This window comes from Procambarus clarkii, chromosome 59, assembly GCF_040958095.1.
Source record: "Procambarus clarkii isolate CNS0578487 chromosome 59, FALCON_Pclarkii_2.0, whole genome shotgun sequence".
Taxonomy (NCBI): Eukaryota; Metazoa; Arthropoda; class Malacostraca; order Decapoda; family Cambaridae; genus Procambarus; species Procambarus clarkii.
In genome coordinates, this window is record NC_091208.1 from 28254001 (window position 1) to 28272150 (window position 18150).

General features: G+C 42.7%; 1 protein-coding gene across 1 annotated transcript; it reads left to right on the plus strand.

Moving 5' to 3' along the window:
- Window positions 1-587: 587 nt before the first annotated feature.
- On the plus strand, window positions 588-16779 carry LOC138353773 (homeobox protein 3-like). Its single transcript, XM_069307173.1, has 2 exons — window positions 588-627; window positions 16067-16779. Exons 1-2 carry the CDS (start codon window positions 588-590, stop codon window positions 16777-16779), a joined length of 753 nt encoding a protein of 250 aa, XP_069163274.1.
- The last annotated feature ends 1371 nt before the right edge of the window (window positions 16780-18150 follow it).

The window sequence follows — 18150 nt, forward strand, 5'->3', positions numbered from 1 at the left end:
CCTGGGGGTGGAGGCCTGGTCGAGGACCGGGCCGCGGGGACACTAAAGCCCCGAAATCATCTCAAGATAACCTCAAGATACACATAACTGCGAACCAACAAATTATAATCATTTAATTCCGTTAATATATAATTAATATCAGAATAAATCAACTTCAACAAAAGTCAAATTTATGCAAGAAGTCGAAATATTTTAACAGAGAAATACATTAAATGAGATACAGGTATATTTTGCTCACAATAAACTCTATGAGTAAAAAATGTGCTTCAATAACTGAGTATGTTATGTGAGTCCTTTTAGAGCTGTGATCCACCTCTCAACCCAACACAACAGTATCTATAGATTATATTGAATAAAGTGCAAAATATGGACTGATATAAGGAAAACATCTTCTTAATTAAAACGTTTACGTCTTCTTAAATTCGTTTCATACAAGGCGGCAGCTAAGCCAAAGCCTTGGATAAAATATTTGATTGCTAAATGATATCCATTATTGTTTATGTTAAACCCATCTTCCCCAAAATAATAATCGGCCTCTGAAACAGTCTGCTTCGAGTAATATTTGGGGGATCCAAACATATTAGCGGATGGAGTTCAAGAGGAACTTTAGATTTAGGAAAGACTTGGGTAAATACTGGTTCAGTAACAGGGTTGTTGATTTCTGGAATTAATTGCCGCGTAACATGGTGGAGGTGGGGTCCCTCGATTGTTTCAAGCGTGGGTTGGACATGTATATGAGTGGGATTGGGTGGTTATAAATAGGAGCTGCCTCGTATGGGCCAATAGGCCTTCTGCAGTTGCTTTTATTCTTATGTAGGAAACATTGCACAGAGTGGCCCAAAAGCTTCCTTTAATGAACAGCAAATAATAGAGTATAATAACTAAATCTAATTATAACGAAGTAAATTTCATACTAGAATTTTTTTTTTTATCCAAAGGTGAAAACACAGGAGGTCTCATTTCTCGTAGTGGTAATCCCGTGTGTTGAGTCCCAGGAGAACACTCCACACACTCTGCCTCGTATTATTTTAAAAGTGAACCAAAGACCTTTGGAACAAGTGCAGAACAGTCAATATAAAATTACAATACGTTTTTCGACGGTTCTGCTTATATAAAGTTTTCCTGAGTTTGCACAGAAGCTACTTTATTAGCCACTTAACATAGGAATCATTGTATGAACGAGTTACTCTGTTTAAAATGTTAAATGTATGAGCTATTGTTTGTTACAGCCATTGTACTCACCTAGTTGTGCTTGCGGAGGTTGAGCTTTGGCTCTTTGGTCCCGCCTCTCAACCGTCAGTCTACTGTTGAATAGATTCTTGAGCTTCTCGAGCTCTATCCAATCTACATTATAAACTGTGTATGGGGTCAGCCTCCATCACATCACTGCCTAATGCATTTCACTTGCTAACTACTCTGACACTGAAACAAAATCTTTCTAATGGCTCATTTTGGTATTACGTTTCCACCTGTGTTCCCTTGTTCGTGTTCCACCAGTGCTAAATAGTTTGTCTTAGTCCACCCTGTCAATTCCCCTGAGTATTTTGTAGGTAGTTATCATGTCTCCCCCTACTCTTCTGTTGTCCAGGAATGGTTCTATATATTGTGTGACTAGCACAATGTTCAGCCATTTATGGAGGAAGCTGTAAATGTACACACCCGGGTATTAATGACCATACCACTGTTAGACTCAGTGCATATGAATGATTATTTACTTAAAACATTTATATGAAAATTGACATGACTGTAAATTGTATGACACGTGTGTGTAGGAAGCAATTTGAGACTTTGAACTTATAAATGAAAAATTCTTTTTGAGATCAAGTAATACATTTCTTTTTTTCGTATTTACTAATTATTCAGTAAAAGGGAAAAATGTTTGGATCAAATATTTTGTTTTAAATATCACCTTTTCATTTTGATAGACAATCATGATATTTATTTTGGAATTTCGAGTAAATTGACAGTCAATGATATGTTAATTGATATTGCCATTTATTGTAGGTGCTTTGTTCATGTGCATTATCAACCAGATTATACATTATATATATAATATATATATATATATATATATATATATATATATATATATATATATATATATATATATATATATATATATATATATATATATATATATATATATATATATATATATATATATATATGTCGTACCTAGTAGCCAGAACTCACTTCTCAGCCTACTATGCAAGGCCCGATTTGCCTAATAAGCCAAGTTTTCATGAATTAATTGTTTTTCGACTACCTAACCTAACCTAACCTAACCTAACCTAACCTACCTAACCTAACCTAACCTAACTTTTTCGGCTACCTAACCTAACCTAACCTATAAAGATAGGTTAGGTTAGGTAGGGTTGGTTAGGTTCGGTCATATATCTACTTTAATTTTATCTCCAATAAAAAACAATTGACCTCATACTTAATGAAATGGGTAGCTTTATCATTTCATAAGAAAAAAATTAGAGAAAATATATTAATTCAGTAAAACTTGGCTTATTAGGCAAATCGGGCCTCGCATAGTAGGCTGAGAAGTGAGTTCTGGCTACTAGGTACGACATATATATATATATATATATATATATATATATATATATATATATATATATATATATATATATATATATATATATATATATATATATATATATATATATATATATATATATATATATATCTATATATATCAGTATTTTATTTTATTTTGGTAGCAGTCTTTCTTGTAAACATATATTGTTGAATATGACCGAAAGGGTAAGATTAATGATTCTAACACGAATCTTCTCAATATTTTTTTACGTTTTTCTTCACTGTCAGGGCTAATTGAAAAATTAACTCTCCGAAGTGCATTTTCTTATTTTTTATTTACGGTCTGACGTCTAAAAGCGTTTTGCAAGGGCTTCTCACATTTTCAAAGACAGGTTTACACAAATCATTTCATGCTTATATTCGTTATGGGTGAGGAGATATGACACAATGTTTTTGGGTGAGGTGACAAGATAGAACACAAATCAATGGGTATAAATTGCATATGAGAACATAAGAATGGAAGTAACTACAGAAGGCCTATTGGCCCATATTTTCTCTTGTTGCGTTTCTGTTGGTTCTGGGTCTTAAAGTGGGTAGAATATAGTTGTGTGTTAAGAGTCCTATATTTTGGAATAAAGATTTTCAGTGTCAATTTCAGTTCCAAGCATCAATGTTTTCAGAAAATCAAACCAGTCACGTTCCTAGAGTAAATCTTTTATCCTAAACATTGCTTCAATATTCAGGACTGGCCTTCCAGTCTCCTGGGCTGTAGGAGACTCGAACTGCGAACCCCAGCGTCTCGAGGTTCGTTTATTTTAGCCAAATCTTGTCTGGCTAAAGTTGGTAATTCTTCCCACGCCGGAGCCGCGTCGCCTGATCCTTCTGGAGGTGTGAGGGAGAGAGAGGCGCTGGAGGAGGTGTGATGGAGGGAGAGGCGCTGGAGGAGGTGTGAGGGAGGGAGAACAAGAACACAACCACAGCTGTCAACACCCAAGAACACACACGCACAGCTGTCAACACCCAAGAACACACACGCACAGCTGTCAACACCCAAGAACACACACACACAGCTGTCAACACTCAAGAACACAACCACAGCTGTCAACACCCAAGAACACAACCACAGCTGTCAACACCCAAGAACACAACCAGAGCTGTCAACACCCTAGAACACACACACAGCTGTCAACACCCAAGAACACAACCACAGCTGTCAACACCCAAGAACACACACACAGCTGTCAACACTCAAGAACACAACCACAGCTGTCAACACCCAAGAACACAAACACAGCTGTCAACACCCAAGAACACACACACAGCTGTCAACACCCAAGAACACAACCAGAGCTGTCAACACCCTAGAACACACACACAGCTGTCAACACCCAAGAACACAACCACAGCTGTCAACACCCAAGAACACACACACAGCTGTCAACACCCAAGAACACAACCACAGTTGTCAACACCCAAGAACACACACACAGCTGTCAACACCCAAGAACACACACACAGCTGTCAACACCCAAGAACACACACACAGCTGTCAACACCCAAGAACACACACACAGCTGTCAACACCCAAGAACACACACACAGCTGTCAACACCCAAGAACACACACACAGCTGTCAACACACCCAAGAACACAAACACAGCTGTCAACACCCAAGAACACAAACACAGCTGTCAACACCCAAGAACACAAACACAGCTGTCAACACCCAAGAACACAACCACAGCTGTCAACATTCAAGAACACAAACACAGCTGTCAACACCCAAGAACACAACCACAGCTGTCAACACTCAAGAACACAACCACAGCTGTCAACACTCAAGAACACAACCACAGCTGTCAACACCCAAGAACACACACACACAGCTGTCAACACTCAAGAACACAACCACAGCTGTCAACACCCAAGAACACAAACACAGCTGTCAACACCCAAGAACACAACCACAGCTGTCAACACCCAAGAACACAACCACAGCTGTCAACACCCAAGAACACAACCACAGCTGTCAACACCCAAGAACACACACACACAGCTGTCAACACTCAAGAACACAACCACAGCTGTCAACACCCAAGAACACAACCTCAGCTGTCAACACCCAAGAACACAACCACAGCTGTCAACACCCAAGAACACAACCACAGCTGTCAACACCCAAGAACACAACCACAGCTGTCAACACCCAAGAACACAACCACAGCTGTCAACACCCAAGAACACACACACAGCTGTCAACACCCTAGAACACAACCACAGCTGTCAACACCCAAGAACACAACCACAGCTGTCAACACCCAAGAACACAACCACAGCTGTCAACACCCAAGAACACAACCACAGCTGTCAACACCCAAGAACACAACCACAGCTGTCAACACCCAAGAACACAACCACAGCTGTCAACACCCAAGAACACACACGCACAGCTGTCAACACCCAAGAACACACACACACAGCTGTCAACACCCTAGAACACAACCAGAGCTGTCAACACCGAAATACTTTATCCTTCCTTTCAGGATAAAACAAAACAGATCTGCACGTAGCATTGAGTATCCATTCTTCGTTTGAGAGTTTCCCGTCTCATTGATCTCATGGATCTCCTGAGAGATCTCATTGATCTCATGGATCTCCTGAGAGATCTCATTGATCTCATGGATCTCTCTCATGAGAATGCGAACGTTTCCTCTATATGAGAACTCCAACATACCTTCCTACCCCAAAAATCGAACGTTTAAAGAGGCTGAAACAACGTTTAGTGAGCAACCCGCGCTAATTAAGAGGGCTAAATACAGCGTCCACAGCACTGTTGATGTTAACGATTCCAGGAAAATCTAACAGTGAAAATACATTCCAATAATTTCTTTGTTTTCTGAGGAGGGCATTGACCATACTTCCCCAGACGGGGAAAAAAGCAGGCGGATGGTGGGGGAAGTTTCCCTAGACACTGATGTCTCTTTCAGGCATCAATCTTTTCCAACTTTTGCTGAAGGTTTTTATGTAGATTTATGAAGTGTAGTGAGGCAGCTGGTGTAGTGGGGCAGTTGGTGTAGTGGGGCAGCTGGTGTAGTGGGGCAGTTGGTGTAGTGGGCCAGCTGGTGGTGTAGTAGGGCAGTTGGTGTAGTGGGGCAGCTGGTGTAGTGGGGCAGTTGGTGGTGTAGTGAGGCAGTTGGTGGTGTAGTGGGGCAGTTGGTGTAGTGGGGCAGCTGGTGTAGTGGGGCAGTTGGTGGTGTAGTGAGGCAGTTGGTGGTGTAGTGGGGCAGTTGGTGTAGTGAGGCAGCTGGTGTAGTGGGGCAGTTGGTGTAGTGGGGCAGCTGGTGTAGTGGGGCAGCTGGTGTAGTAGGGCAGTTGGTGTAGTGGGGCAGTTGGTGTAGTGGGGCAGCTGGTGTAGTGGGGCAGTTGGTGTAGTGAGGCAGCTGGTGTAGTGGGGCAGCTGGTGTAGTGGGGCAGTTGGTGTAGTGAGGCAGCTGGTGTAGTGGGGCAGCTGGTGTAGTGGGGCAGTTGGTGTAGTGAGGCAGCTGGTGTAGTGGGGCAGCTGGTGTAGTGGGGCAGTTGGTGGTGTAGTGGGCCAGCTGGTGGTGTAGTGAGGCAGTTGGTGTAGTGAGGAAGCTGGTGTAGTGGGGCAGTTGGTAGTGTAGTGGGCCAGCTGGTGTAGTGGGGCAGTTGGTGTAGTGAGGCAGCTGGTGTAGTGGGGCAGTTGGTGGTGTAGTGGGCCAGCTGCTGTAGTGGGCCAGCTGGTGTAGTGGGGCAGTTGGTGGTGTAGTGAGGCAGTTGGTGTAGTGGGGCAGTTGGTGTAGTGGGCCAGCTGCTGTAGTGGGCCAGCTGGTGTAGTGGGGCAGTTGGTGGTGTAGTGGGCCAGCTGCTGTAGTGGGCCAGCTGGTGTAGTGGGGCAGTTGGTGGTGTAGTGAGGCAGTTGGTGTAGTGGGGCAGTTGGTGTAGTGGGGCAGTTGGTGTAGTGAGGCAGCTGGTGTAGTGGGGCAGTTGGTGGTGTAGTGGGGCAGTTGGTGGTGTAGTGAGGCAGTTGGTGGTGTAGTGCGGCAGTTGGTGGTGTAGTGAGGCAGTTGGTGGTGTAGTGAGGCAGTTGGTGGTGTAGTGAGGCAGTTGGTGGTGTAGTGGGGCAGTTGGTGGTGTAGTGAGGCAGTTGGTGGTGTAGTGGGGCAGCTGGTGGTGTAGTGAGGCAGTTGGTGGTGTAGTGGGGCAGTTGGTGGTGTAGTGAGGCAGTTGGTGGTGTAGTGAGGCAGTTGGTGGTGTAGTGGGGCAGTTGGTGGTGTAGTGGGGCAGCTGGTGTAGTGGGTCAGTTGGTGGTGTAGTGGGGCAGTTGGTGGTGTAGTGAGGCAGTTGGTGGTGTAGTGAGGCAGTTGGTGGTGTAGTGGGGCAGTTGGTGGTGTAGTGGGGCAGCTGGTGTAGTGGGGCAGCTGGTGGTGTAGTGGGGCAGTTGGTGGTGTAGTGGGGCAGTTGGTGGTGTAGTGGGGCAGTTGGTGGTGTAGTGAGGCAGTTGGTGGTGTAGTGAGGCAGTTGGTGGTGTAGTGGGGCAGTTGGTGGTGTAGTGAGGCAGTTGGTGGTGTAGTGAGGCAGTTGGTGGTGTAGTGAGGCAGTTGGTGGTGTAGTGAGGCAGTTGGTGGTGTAGTGAGGCAGTTGGTGGTGTAGTGGGGCAGCTGGTGTAGTGGGGCAGCTGGTGGTGTAGTGGGGCAGTTGGTGGTGTAGTGGGGCAGTTGGTGGTGTAGTGGGGCAGTTGGTGGTGTAGTGAGGCAGTTGGTGGTGTAGTGAGGCAGTTGGTGGTGTAGTGAGGCAGTTGGTGGTGTAGTGGGGCAGTTGGTGGTGTAGTGAGGCAGTTGGTGGTGTAGTGGGGCAGTTGGTGGTGTAGTGGGACAGCTGGTGGTGTAGTGGGGCAGTTGGTGGTGTAGTGAGGCAGTTGGTGGTGTAGTGGGGCAGTTGGTGGTGTAGTGAGGCAGTTGGTGGTGTAGTGGGTCAGCTGGTGTAGTGGGTCAACATTGTTGTTGCATAAACGTCAACATTAACTCAACATTGAACTCTCATAAAATGGATCAACATGAAACAGATTATTCCTACGAAGAGAATTGATTTAAATCCTAAAAATATTTCAACACGCTCAGGCGGAGCGTTAGTTGACTTGACTTCAGATTCAATATAGAGAATTTATTTGAATTCCTGATTTCCTCTTGTTATTGTATTTTCGTGTTTTGATATGTGTGTGTGTGTGTGTGTGTGTGTGTGTGTGTGTGTGTGTGTGTGTGTGTGTGTGTGTGTGTGTGTGTGTGTGTGTGTGTGTGTGTGTGTGTGTGTGTGTGTGTGTGTGTGTGTGTGTGTGTGTGTGTGTGTGTGTGTGTGTTAACTTACCTAGTGGTGCTTGCAATGGGTGAGCACCTGCTCCTTAGCCCCGCCTTTCGACCATAAGTAGTTCAATGCTTTGGCTCCTTTCCCCTTATTTTTCTTATCATATATACATTCAAATCTCTTTATCGAATTCGCTTATCCAACTTCCTCATCTAATTCCTTCCTCTTCTTTCAGACTCGTAGATATAATTAGTTACTTTAGACATGTTAGACTCGTCTGTATTTTCCAAAATTATGTCTCTGCTCATCACTTTTGAAAACTCCATCAATATCTACCTTTCTTAATTCCCCTGAGAACAAGTACGAGACAGCGATGAGAAGAGGAGAAAGGAAGGAATGTTACGGTGGAGATGCGAGCAGTGAGAGAGGCGGACAGCGGCCGGCCGAGTGAGAAATGCACTTAGAATATTATCTCACTCCAGGAGTGCGACATTTCTCAACCCTTTTCTAATACTCTTGAGTCACTCCTGTTAACGCTTCGGGCCTCGATAACTGACAACTGAGAGGTGCGTGTGTTCGTCCCTGGTGTGTGTTCTTCACTAGGGTGTGTTCTTCACTAGTGTGTGTTCTTCCCTAGGGTGTGCTCGTCCCTAGGGTGTGTTCTTCACTAGGGTGTGCTCGTCCCTGGGTGGCTCGTCCTAGCAGGGATAGGGTGGCTCGTCCTAGCAGGTATAGGGTGGCTCCTCCTTGCAGGTATAGGGTGGCTCCTCCTAGCATGTATAGGGTGGGTCCTCCTAGCAGGTATAGTGTGGCTCCTCCTAGCAGGTATAGTGTGACTCCTAGCAGGTATAGGGTGACTCCTCCAAGCAGTGTACTAGTGTACTCACCTAGTTGTACTCCCCTAGTTGTGGTTGCGGGGGTTGAGCTTTGGCTCTTTGGTTCCGCCTCTCAACTGTCTATCAATTAATGAACAGTTTGCTGAGCCTACTGGGCTCTATCATATCTACATTTGAAACTGTGTATGGAGTCAGCCTCCACCACATCACTGCCTAATGCATTCAATTTATTAACTACTCTGACACTGAAAATGTTCTTTCTAATGTCTCTGTGGCTCATTTGGGTACTCAGCTTCCACCTGTGTCCCCTTGTGCGTGTACCACCCGTGTGAAATAATCCATCCTTGTCTACCCTGTCAATTCCCCTGAGATTTTTGTATGTGGTGATCATGTCTTTCCCTAGCTGTTCTGTCTTCCAGCGACGTGAAGTGCAGTTCACGCAGTCACCTCATAACTCATGCCTCTTAGTTCTGGGACTAGCCTAGTGGTATACCTCTGAACCTCTGAACTTTTTCCACCTTCGTCTTGTGCTTGACAAGGTACGGGCTTCATGCTGGGGCTGCATACTCCAGGATTGGCCTTACGTATGTGGTATACAAGGTTTTCAAGGATTCCTTACACAGGTTTCTGAAAGCAGTTCGGATGTTAGCCAGCCTCGCATATGCCGCTGATGTTATTCTTATGAAGTGGGATTCGGGAGACATGTTCGGCGTGATATCAACTCCTAGATCTTTCTCTCTGTCCGTCTCATGAACGACTTCATCTCCTTATGTGTGTGCTCATCTCGTGTGCTTGTGTGTGTACTCACCTATTTGGGCCTGCAGGATCGAGCATTGACTCTTGGATCCCGAGAGTCAATGCATTAGCAAAGTCATTTGCATTCCCAGAATGCAAATCCGTCATTAGAACATAAGCTTTAAAGGTCAATTTCAGAATTTGCTTACACATAACTAAACTAATGCTAAACTCTACGGACTCCATATCCCACATTTCACATCCACCAATTTCGTGGAGGGAATAGAGGCTAAACCTCCATCAAGGTTGGCACAGGAGTCAACACTAAACTCACCTACGACGCTCCCCCCAAAAAAAAATCCATTTTATTCATGCAAGGTTTAATGTGGCTAGCGGTAGGCGTCGGGCCTCCAAGCTCAGAGAGACAAACATATTTTATGTTACAGATCAAAATAGATTTACAGTAATAGTAAATAACACCCCCGCGAGTAGTTATAGCGTGCCAGTTAGTGTCGCTATATTTCACACTTCTGGACCCCAATGTTGGAGTGACGGCTGTTGCTATATAGTGGGAGCTTAACAGCCGGGTGGACAGCGCTTCGGATTCGTAGTCCTGAGGTTCAGGGTTCGATCCCCGGTGGAAGTGGAGACAAATGGGCAAAATGTTTCTTTCACTCTGATACCCCTGTTACCTAGCAGTAAATAGGTACCTGGGAGTTGGACAGCTGCTTCGGGCTGCTTCCTAGGGGTGGAGGCCTGGTCGAGGACCGGGCCGCGGGGACGCTAAGCCCCGAAATCATCTCAAGATAACCTCAAGATAAGGATAACTAGAAAGGCCTATTTAATACCACTTGTTTTCAAAATTTAGTAACAGAATCTCACGGTCATTTAGCTTGTTTGTATTTACATTCGCAGTTAGTTAGCAATTTATTGATTTATTTGTTTACAATGTAACAGAAGGTTGTTTGCAGTACAAAGGTTAAGTGTATTATGCATATTTTCGCCATATACAATAAACATATGCATGTGTAGGAGTACTGAATAAAGCAAGTAAATTATTCAAAGGAAAATGCCTTCATTTTCGGCTTTGATGACGTGGAGGAAGCACTTCCTTTGATGGGACGGAGGGGGGGGGGGGGTAAGGAATGGCAGCCGAACCTCTTGGACAATAGGGGATTGACCGCCGACCTGCATGAAGCGAGACCGTCGCTCTACCGTCCACCCCAAGTGAGAGAGATCTCAGGGGAGCGAAACATACAATTCATCCAAGCACAAATTTTTCATAACCTCTACGGAGTGCCGGTCTTACTTGCGCAGGTAAAGTGCTTTCATGAGTTCGCGCCACACTTCTTCAATTGGATTCCGGTTTATTAATAATGATTGCCATTGCAGAACGTTGATTTCAAGCTCCATAAGCCATTTAGTACTGAGATTTGGAGGAATTTTCCGACTCGTTACCTAGGTATAGAAGGCCACTTGTCACCAAGGTAGTGTTTGGACGCAGAGAAAACCTTCCTCACGCTGAAAATATTCATATATACGCAAAAGAATATTACATAATACATCAGAAAAGTTTCCATATTCATGCAGGCGATTGGTCACAATAACGTGGCTAAAGAATGTTGACCAGACCACACACTAGAAGGTGAAGGGACGACGACGTTTCGGTCCGTCCTGGACCATTCTCAAGTTGATGTGATTTCCATATTATTTTATGAATCGTCATCAGCGTATTTCAGACATATTACAAGCGATTATTGGAACCATGGATATAGAAGCCCCATATACATAAGACTTCAACAGTAGTTGATTCATAACTCTGAACAGTACTCCCGTTTAATATTTTATTTCGAACTATCGTTTACTGAGCTATAAATATTAGTGGAAGTTATGTGCCCATTAACCATGTAGTAGTGTAGAGGTGTAAGAACCATAAGTAAACTAATGGTTTAGGCACAAGATCTGAGCTAAGATCATCGTCTGTTCCTTGCAGAGACAATGTTTGACGTCTGTCACAATAGGTACTATCAAAACAGGAGGATGAGATGATATATAAATATCCCACAAGACTTCTCCAGTCTTGCTAGATGTTGTAAGATAACGCAAATCAATGTATCTCAAATGCCAGAGTATAGGAGAAGGACTCATCAATATGGGGACATGTTTTATTAATAATACAAGCATTAATCTTTTCCAGTGTGGAGTCTGAGAAACGTCCCCCTCACACGGATAGAAGATTTTATACCAGTTGAAATTACCCACCATTGGTGCCTTCCCCCACATCCAGCCTCCGTGTCCTTATATCCCTTTTCAAGGGCCATTTACGTGATCTGGCGAAGTGATTCATCTTGAAAAATATGTTACGGGACTCATCGCCATGCCGGAAGGGATTTATCAGGGGGAAAGCGCGAAGCCATTACGACTATATAGCACTGGGAAGGGGTCAAGATAAGGATTTGGGATGGGCGTAGGGGAAGAAATGGTATCCAACCACTTAGACGGTCGGGGATTGAACGCCGACCTGCATGAAGCGAGACAGTCGCTCTACCGTTCAGCACCGGACAGTTGTCACACTTACTGCACTGTAGGAGTCGTTCTGTCGATCACGACGATGAAATTCGGTGGTTTAGTGACCTTATAACCTCCGCCATATTGAAGTTTCTCCGCATGAATGAGTTCAGGTTTCGAAACCTTAACTGTTTTTCAGAGTTTCATTTACGTCTAGTTAAATATAACCTCTTGATGCCAGGCTATAAAGGATATAATGGTTGTGAAGATCAGTAAAATATCTGTTTCTATCCAGGTATCTCTAGTCCTTGTAGGCCAGCATGTTTGAGACAAAAATATGTACATTGCTAAGATTGTATCCAGCAGACATCATATGCCATATCAAAGACTGTATCCAGCAGACCTACTGATATCAAGTGCCATATCAAAGACTGTATCCAGCAGACCTACTGATATCAAGTGCCATATCAAAGACTGTCTCCAGCAGACCTACTGACATCATGTGCCATATCCGGAAATTAAACTCCTCACCTGAAATCTGTTCATTAAAACTTTGATATAAAAAACGAAAACACCACAAAATATATTAAGTCAACGAATATACTTCATACAGATCTGTTGAGAGGCGATCCTCTTAGTTTAAATGTCATACAATTACCAATTTGAGCTCAAAAAGTAAAATAATCAAAAACTCTATAGTTGAATAGAGATCATTGTGAGGCTGTTGGACAGTTGTTTAGCATTTCACTTATGTGCTGTTGTTGGAGTTAATTGTTAAACAATAAGTCAAACTAACAATCAATCTGAACAAGCTGAAATATTAATATAATTTAGTCTAGAATAACTTGGTGAATACAACTAGGTGAATACAACTAGGTGAATACAACTAGGTGAATACAACTAGGTGAATACAACTAGGTGAATACAACTAGGTGAATACAACTAGGTGAATACAACTAGGTGAATACAACTAGGTGAATACAACTAGATGAATACAACTAGGTGAATACAACTAGGTGAATACAACTAGGTGAATACAACTAGATGAATACAACTAGGTGAATACAACTAGGTGAATACAACTAGATGAATACAACTAGGTCAATACAACTAGATGAATACAACTAGGTGAATACAACTAGATGAATACAACTAGGTGAATACAACTAGGTGAATACAACTAGGTGAATACAACTAGATGAATACAACTAGGTGAATACAACTAGATGAATACAACTAGGTGAATACAACTAGGTGAACACACACACACTGCATCAGTGATAATGAGTTATTTCCTCTAACATAACTTTAGGATGAAATAATCTGTACATTAAAGATACTATTAATCCCCCTCCAAGTACCCTGAAGGACTCAGACAATCATCGTATCATTTCACTACAACATTCCAAAAATACATGAACGAAAGAACCAATTTTGTGCGCGACCTGATATTATTTTGAGAGCTTTATTTCCCTTTATTTCAAACAAATATACAGAATATTTGCGTTTAAAAGATAATAACCAAAACGCCCTAACTTATCCAATAAGAAAATAAAGTGCTTAACAAGCACAAAGAAACAAGGAAAACATGAATGTTTAATAAGCCAATACAAGTAAAGTAACGCGCCGTCATCCATTCCAATATTAGTAAAAACTAAAGACTATTCTCACGAAGAGCGCAATAAAAACAAAACGAGGGAAGTAAACATGATATAACCAAACACATACATCTCCCACCACAAACTAATACATCTCCCACCACAAACAAATACATCTCCCACCACAAACAAATACATCTCCCACCACAAACAAATACATCTCCCACCACAAACATATACATCTCCCACCACAAACAAATACATCCCCCCCACAAACAAATACATCTCCCCCTACAAACAAATACATCTCCCCCCCACAAACTAATACATCTCCCCCTACAAACAAATACATCTCGCCCCACAAACAAATACATCTCGCACCACAAACAAATACATCTCGCACCACAAACAAATACATCTCGCACCACAAACAAATACATCTCCCACCACAAACAAATACATCTCCCCCCACAAACAAATACATCTCCCCCCACAAACAAATACATCCCCCCCACAAACAAATACATCTCCCCCCACAAACAAATACATCTCCCCCCACAAACAAATACATCTCCCCCCACAAACAAATACATCTCCCACCACAAACAAATACATCTCCCCCCACAAACAAATACATCTCCCCCCACAAACAAATACATCTCCCACCACAAACAAATACATCTCCCACCACAAACAAATACATCTCCCCCCACAAACAAATACATCTCCCCCCACAAACAAATACATCTCCCCCCACAAACAAATACATCTCCCCCCACAAACAAATACATCTCCCCCCACAAACAAATACATCTCCCCCCACAAACAAATACATCTCCCCCCACAAACAAATACATCTCCCCCCACAAACAAATACATCTCCCACCACAAACAAATACATCTCCCCCCACAAACAAATACATCTCCCACCACAAACAAATACATCTCCCCCCACAAACAAATACATCTCCCACCACAAACAAATACATCTCCCACCACAAACAAATACATCTCCCACCACAAACAAATACATCTCGCCCCACAAACTAATACATCTCCCACCACAAACAAATACATCTCCCCCCACAAACAAATACATCTCCCCCACAAACAAATACATCTCCCACCACAAACAAATACATCTCGCCCCACAAACAAATACATCTCGCCCCACAAACAAATACATCTCCCACCACAAACAAATACATCTCGCCCCACAAACAAATACATCTCCCCCCACAAACAAATACATCTCGCCCCACAAACAAATACATCTCGCACCACAAACAAATACATCTCGCACCACAAACAAATACATCTCGCCCCACAAACAAATACATCTCGCACCACAAACAAATACATCTCGCCCCACAAACAAATACATCTCGCACCACAAACACCGAAATAGGACAAACGTCCAACACAAGTTGAACAAACACAAACATAAAACCATTCAGCAAGGACAACATAACATTAACCCTGCCCACTCAAACAAAGAAAAACAACAAATTTACAAAAAAACGGAAGAGTCGGAGCCCGCCAAAACAAACACAGTAAGACCAAACCCCACTCCAGGGGGGGGGGGCAAATAAAGAACTAACAACATTAACAGCAACAAAAACCATTATAAACCATTATAAAACATTATAAATCACAATAAACCGTTATAAACCACTATAAACCCCTATAAACCTTTATAAACCATTATGAACTACTATATACCACTATAAACCATTATCAATCACTATAACTAACTACAATCAACTATAAACCATTATAAACCATTATAAACCGTTATAAGCCACTATAAACCCCTATAAACCATTCTAAACCATTATAAACCATTATAAACCACTATAAACCCCTATCAACAATTATAAACCACTAAAACCACGATAAACCATTATAAACCAATATAAATCAATATAAAATATTAGAAACCATTATAAACCACTATAAACCACTATAAACCATTATAAACCATTATGAACCATATAAACCACTATCAACAATTATAAACCATTATGAACTATTATAAACCATTATAAATCACTATAAACCACTATAAACCACTATAAACCATTATAAACTATTATAAACCATTATAAATCACTATAAACCTCTATAAACCACTATAACTATTATAAACCACTATAAACCACTATAATCCACTATAGACTAATATAAACCACTATTAACCATTATAAACCATTATAAACTATTATAAACCATTATAAATCACTATAAACCTCTATAAACCACTATAAACTATTATAAACCACTATAAACCACTATAATCCACTATAGACTAATATAAACCACTATAAACCATTATAAACCACTGTAAACCTCAAACAACAAACACACATAATTATAACGTTATACAAACAAACTCACAAATCGCTAACTACAATACAATGAAAACACAGCACAAGTCATACAAACAAACCAACAACAGTTTCAAACAAACACAGTAACAAGCGCAAACAAAAACACAAATCATATCACCTTAAACACTCTCAGTGGAAAATGTAAACAACGAGGCTTACGACGCAAACAACGAGGCTTACGACGTAAACAACGAGGCTTACGACGTAAACAACGAGGCTTACGACGTAAACAACGAGGCTTACGACGTAAACCACGAGGCTTACAACGTAAACAACGAGGCTTACAATGTAAACAACGAGGCTTACATCGTAAACAACGAGACTTACATCGTAAACAACGAGGCATACAACGTAAACAACGAGGCTTACGACGTAAACAACGAGGCTTACATCGTAAACAACGAGGCTTACATCGTAAACAACGAGGCATACAACGTAAACAACGAGGCTTACGACGTAAACAACGAGGCTTACGACGTAAACCACGAGGCCTACAACGTAAACAACGAGACTTACAACGTAAACAACGAGGCTTACGATGTAAACAACGAGGCTTACAACGTAAACAACGAGACTTACAACGTAAACAACGAGGCTTACGACGTAAACCACGAGGCTTACAACGTAAACAACGAGACTTACATCGTAAACAACGAGACTTACATCGTAAACAACGAGACTTACATCGTAAACAACGAGACTTACATCGTAAACAACGAGACTTACATCGTAAACAACGAGGCATACAATATAAACAACGAGGCTTACAACCAAAACACAACTATAATACATTTGCATAGCCATCTGTCAAACAAGTGGCATGCAGTCCCCAAACGACCTATGTAAACCCCGAGCACTGTCACCCTGCAAGACCTGTTTGCTCCTGTACATAGACTATCCCTCCTGCCGCTCTATCCTGAAACACTATAACACGACCGTAACACCGAGTAAGTTGACTGACCAGACCACACACTAGAAGGTGAAGGGACGACGACGTTTCGGTCCGTCCTGGACCATTCACAATCGACTTGAGAATGGTCCAGGACGGACCGAAACGTCGTCGTCCCTTCCCCTTCTAGTGTGTGGTCTGGTCAACATACTTTAGCCACGTTATTGTGACTCCTCGCCTGCACCGCGTAAGTGTTACGAACCTTCACACGTGAGGAGCGGAAACTAAGCCTGAAGGGGTCAATAATGACATCAGGTCCACATGAAGCGGTCATCACGCCTGTGAAACAAGCCATGGGAGTACCTCTATTGTTTTTAACAAGTAGAACACGTGTAGCGGAGCCTCGCGACCACTACAATAAACAAACTTCTCCATTTACCACTAATACCCAAAAAGTGGAGTGGAGCAGGTACCTGTGCCTGAGTTTACCTGAGAGCCACTAACACTAGTTTCGTTTCACTACAATACACCATTTCTCACTGGAGTGGCTCAATATACTTAATATGAATATTTCCCCACACCTCCACTGAAGGGCCCTCGCCTCCACAACTGGCGTATTCACGATCAAAGATCACATTCACTGCAAAAAGTTTACCACTCTTACGGGTTATTTATGCCCGTGCCACCTCTTGAGTGGAGTAATCTTCAATCAATCAATCAACCACAGGCGAGACAACCAGGACCTCATGCAACCATCTGCTCGCCAACCTCACATGATCCTCTATGTGATAGATATGCCGCAAAACGTCAATCACACACACATGCATAATATGGAGGGAGTCACAAAGGCATCATCACAATATTCAGGCAGTTGGAGCAAATAGCCTGTCAGGCAGTTTACAATAATAATAATGACCCAAAATGCTCATACCATCCCAACTGAACGGCTCCCGCATGTATGTTACACCCAATATAGCCATCGACTTATATAACACATTGTGGAAAATAACCTGGTACTCAGCCATAAAACGGACCGCCTGATTGGCTGGTACCTGCCACACACATATCTCAAAGTCGCCTTATCAATTTCCAATTTCCATCGCCTCCCTTCTACTCAGCAGTGAACCACAAACCATACTTACGATGGCACCTTACCATTCATCACAACCGCCTGTCGGTACAGGATCAACCGTCTCGCTGACTATAGTGACGTCGCTACTCCAACTCTGTGAGACACGCCCTCCAAGGTCCTCACCGTCAACTCATGAGCTTAACACCATGTCACCCCAATTGTCTTAAGACACTCGATGACTCGATCCCAAGCACCA

Bases quoted from the DNA above. Each gene is read 5' to 3' on its own strand.
- LOC138353773 (XM_069307173.1), top strand. From the start codon at position 588: ATGGAGTTCAAGAGGAACTTTAGATTTAGGAAAGACTTGG. The intron at 628-16,066 runs GTAAATACTGGT...AAACACTCTCAG, and splicing joins TAGATTTAGGAAAGACTTGG to TGGAAAATGTAAACAACGAG.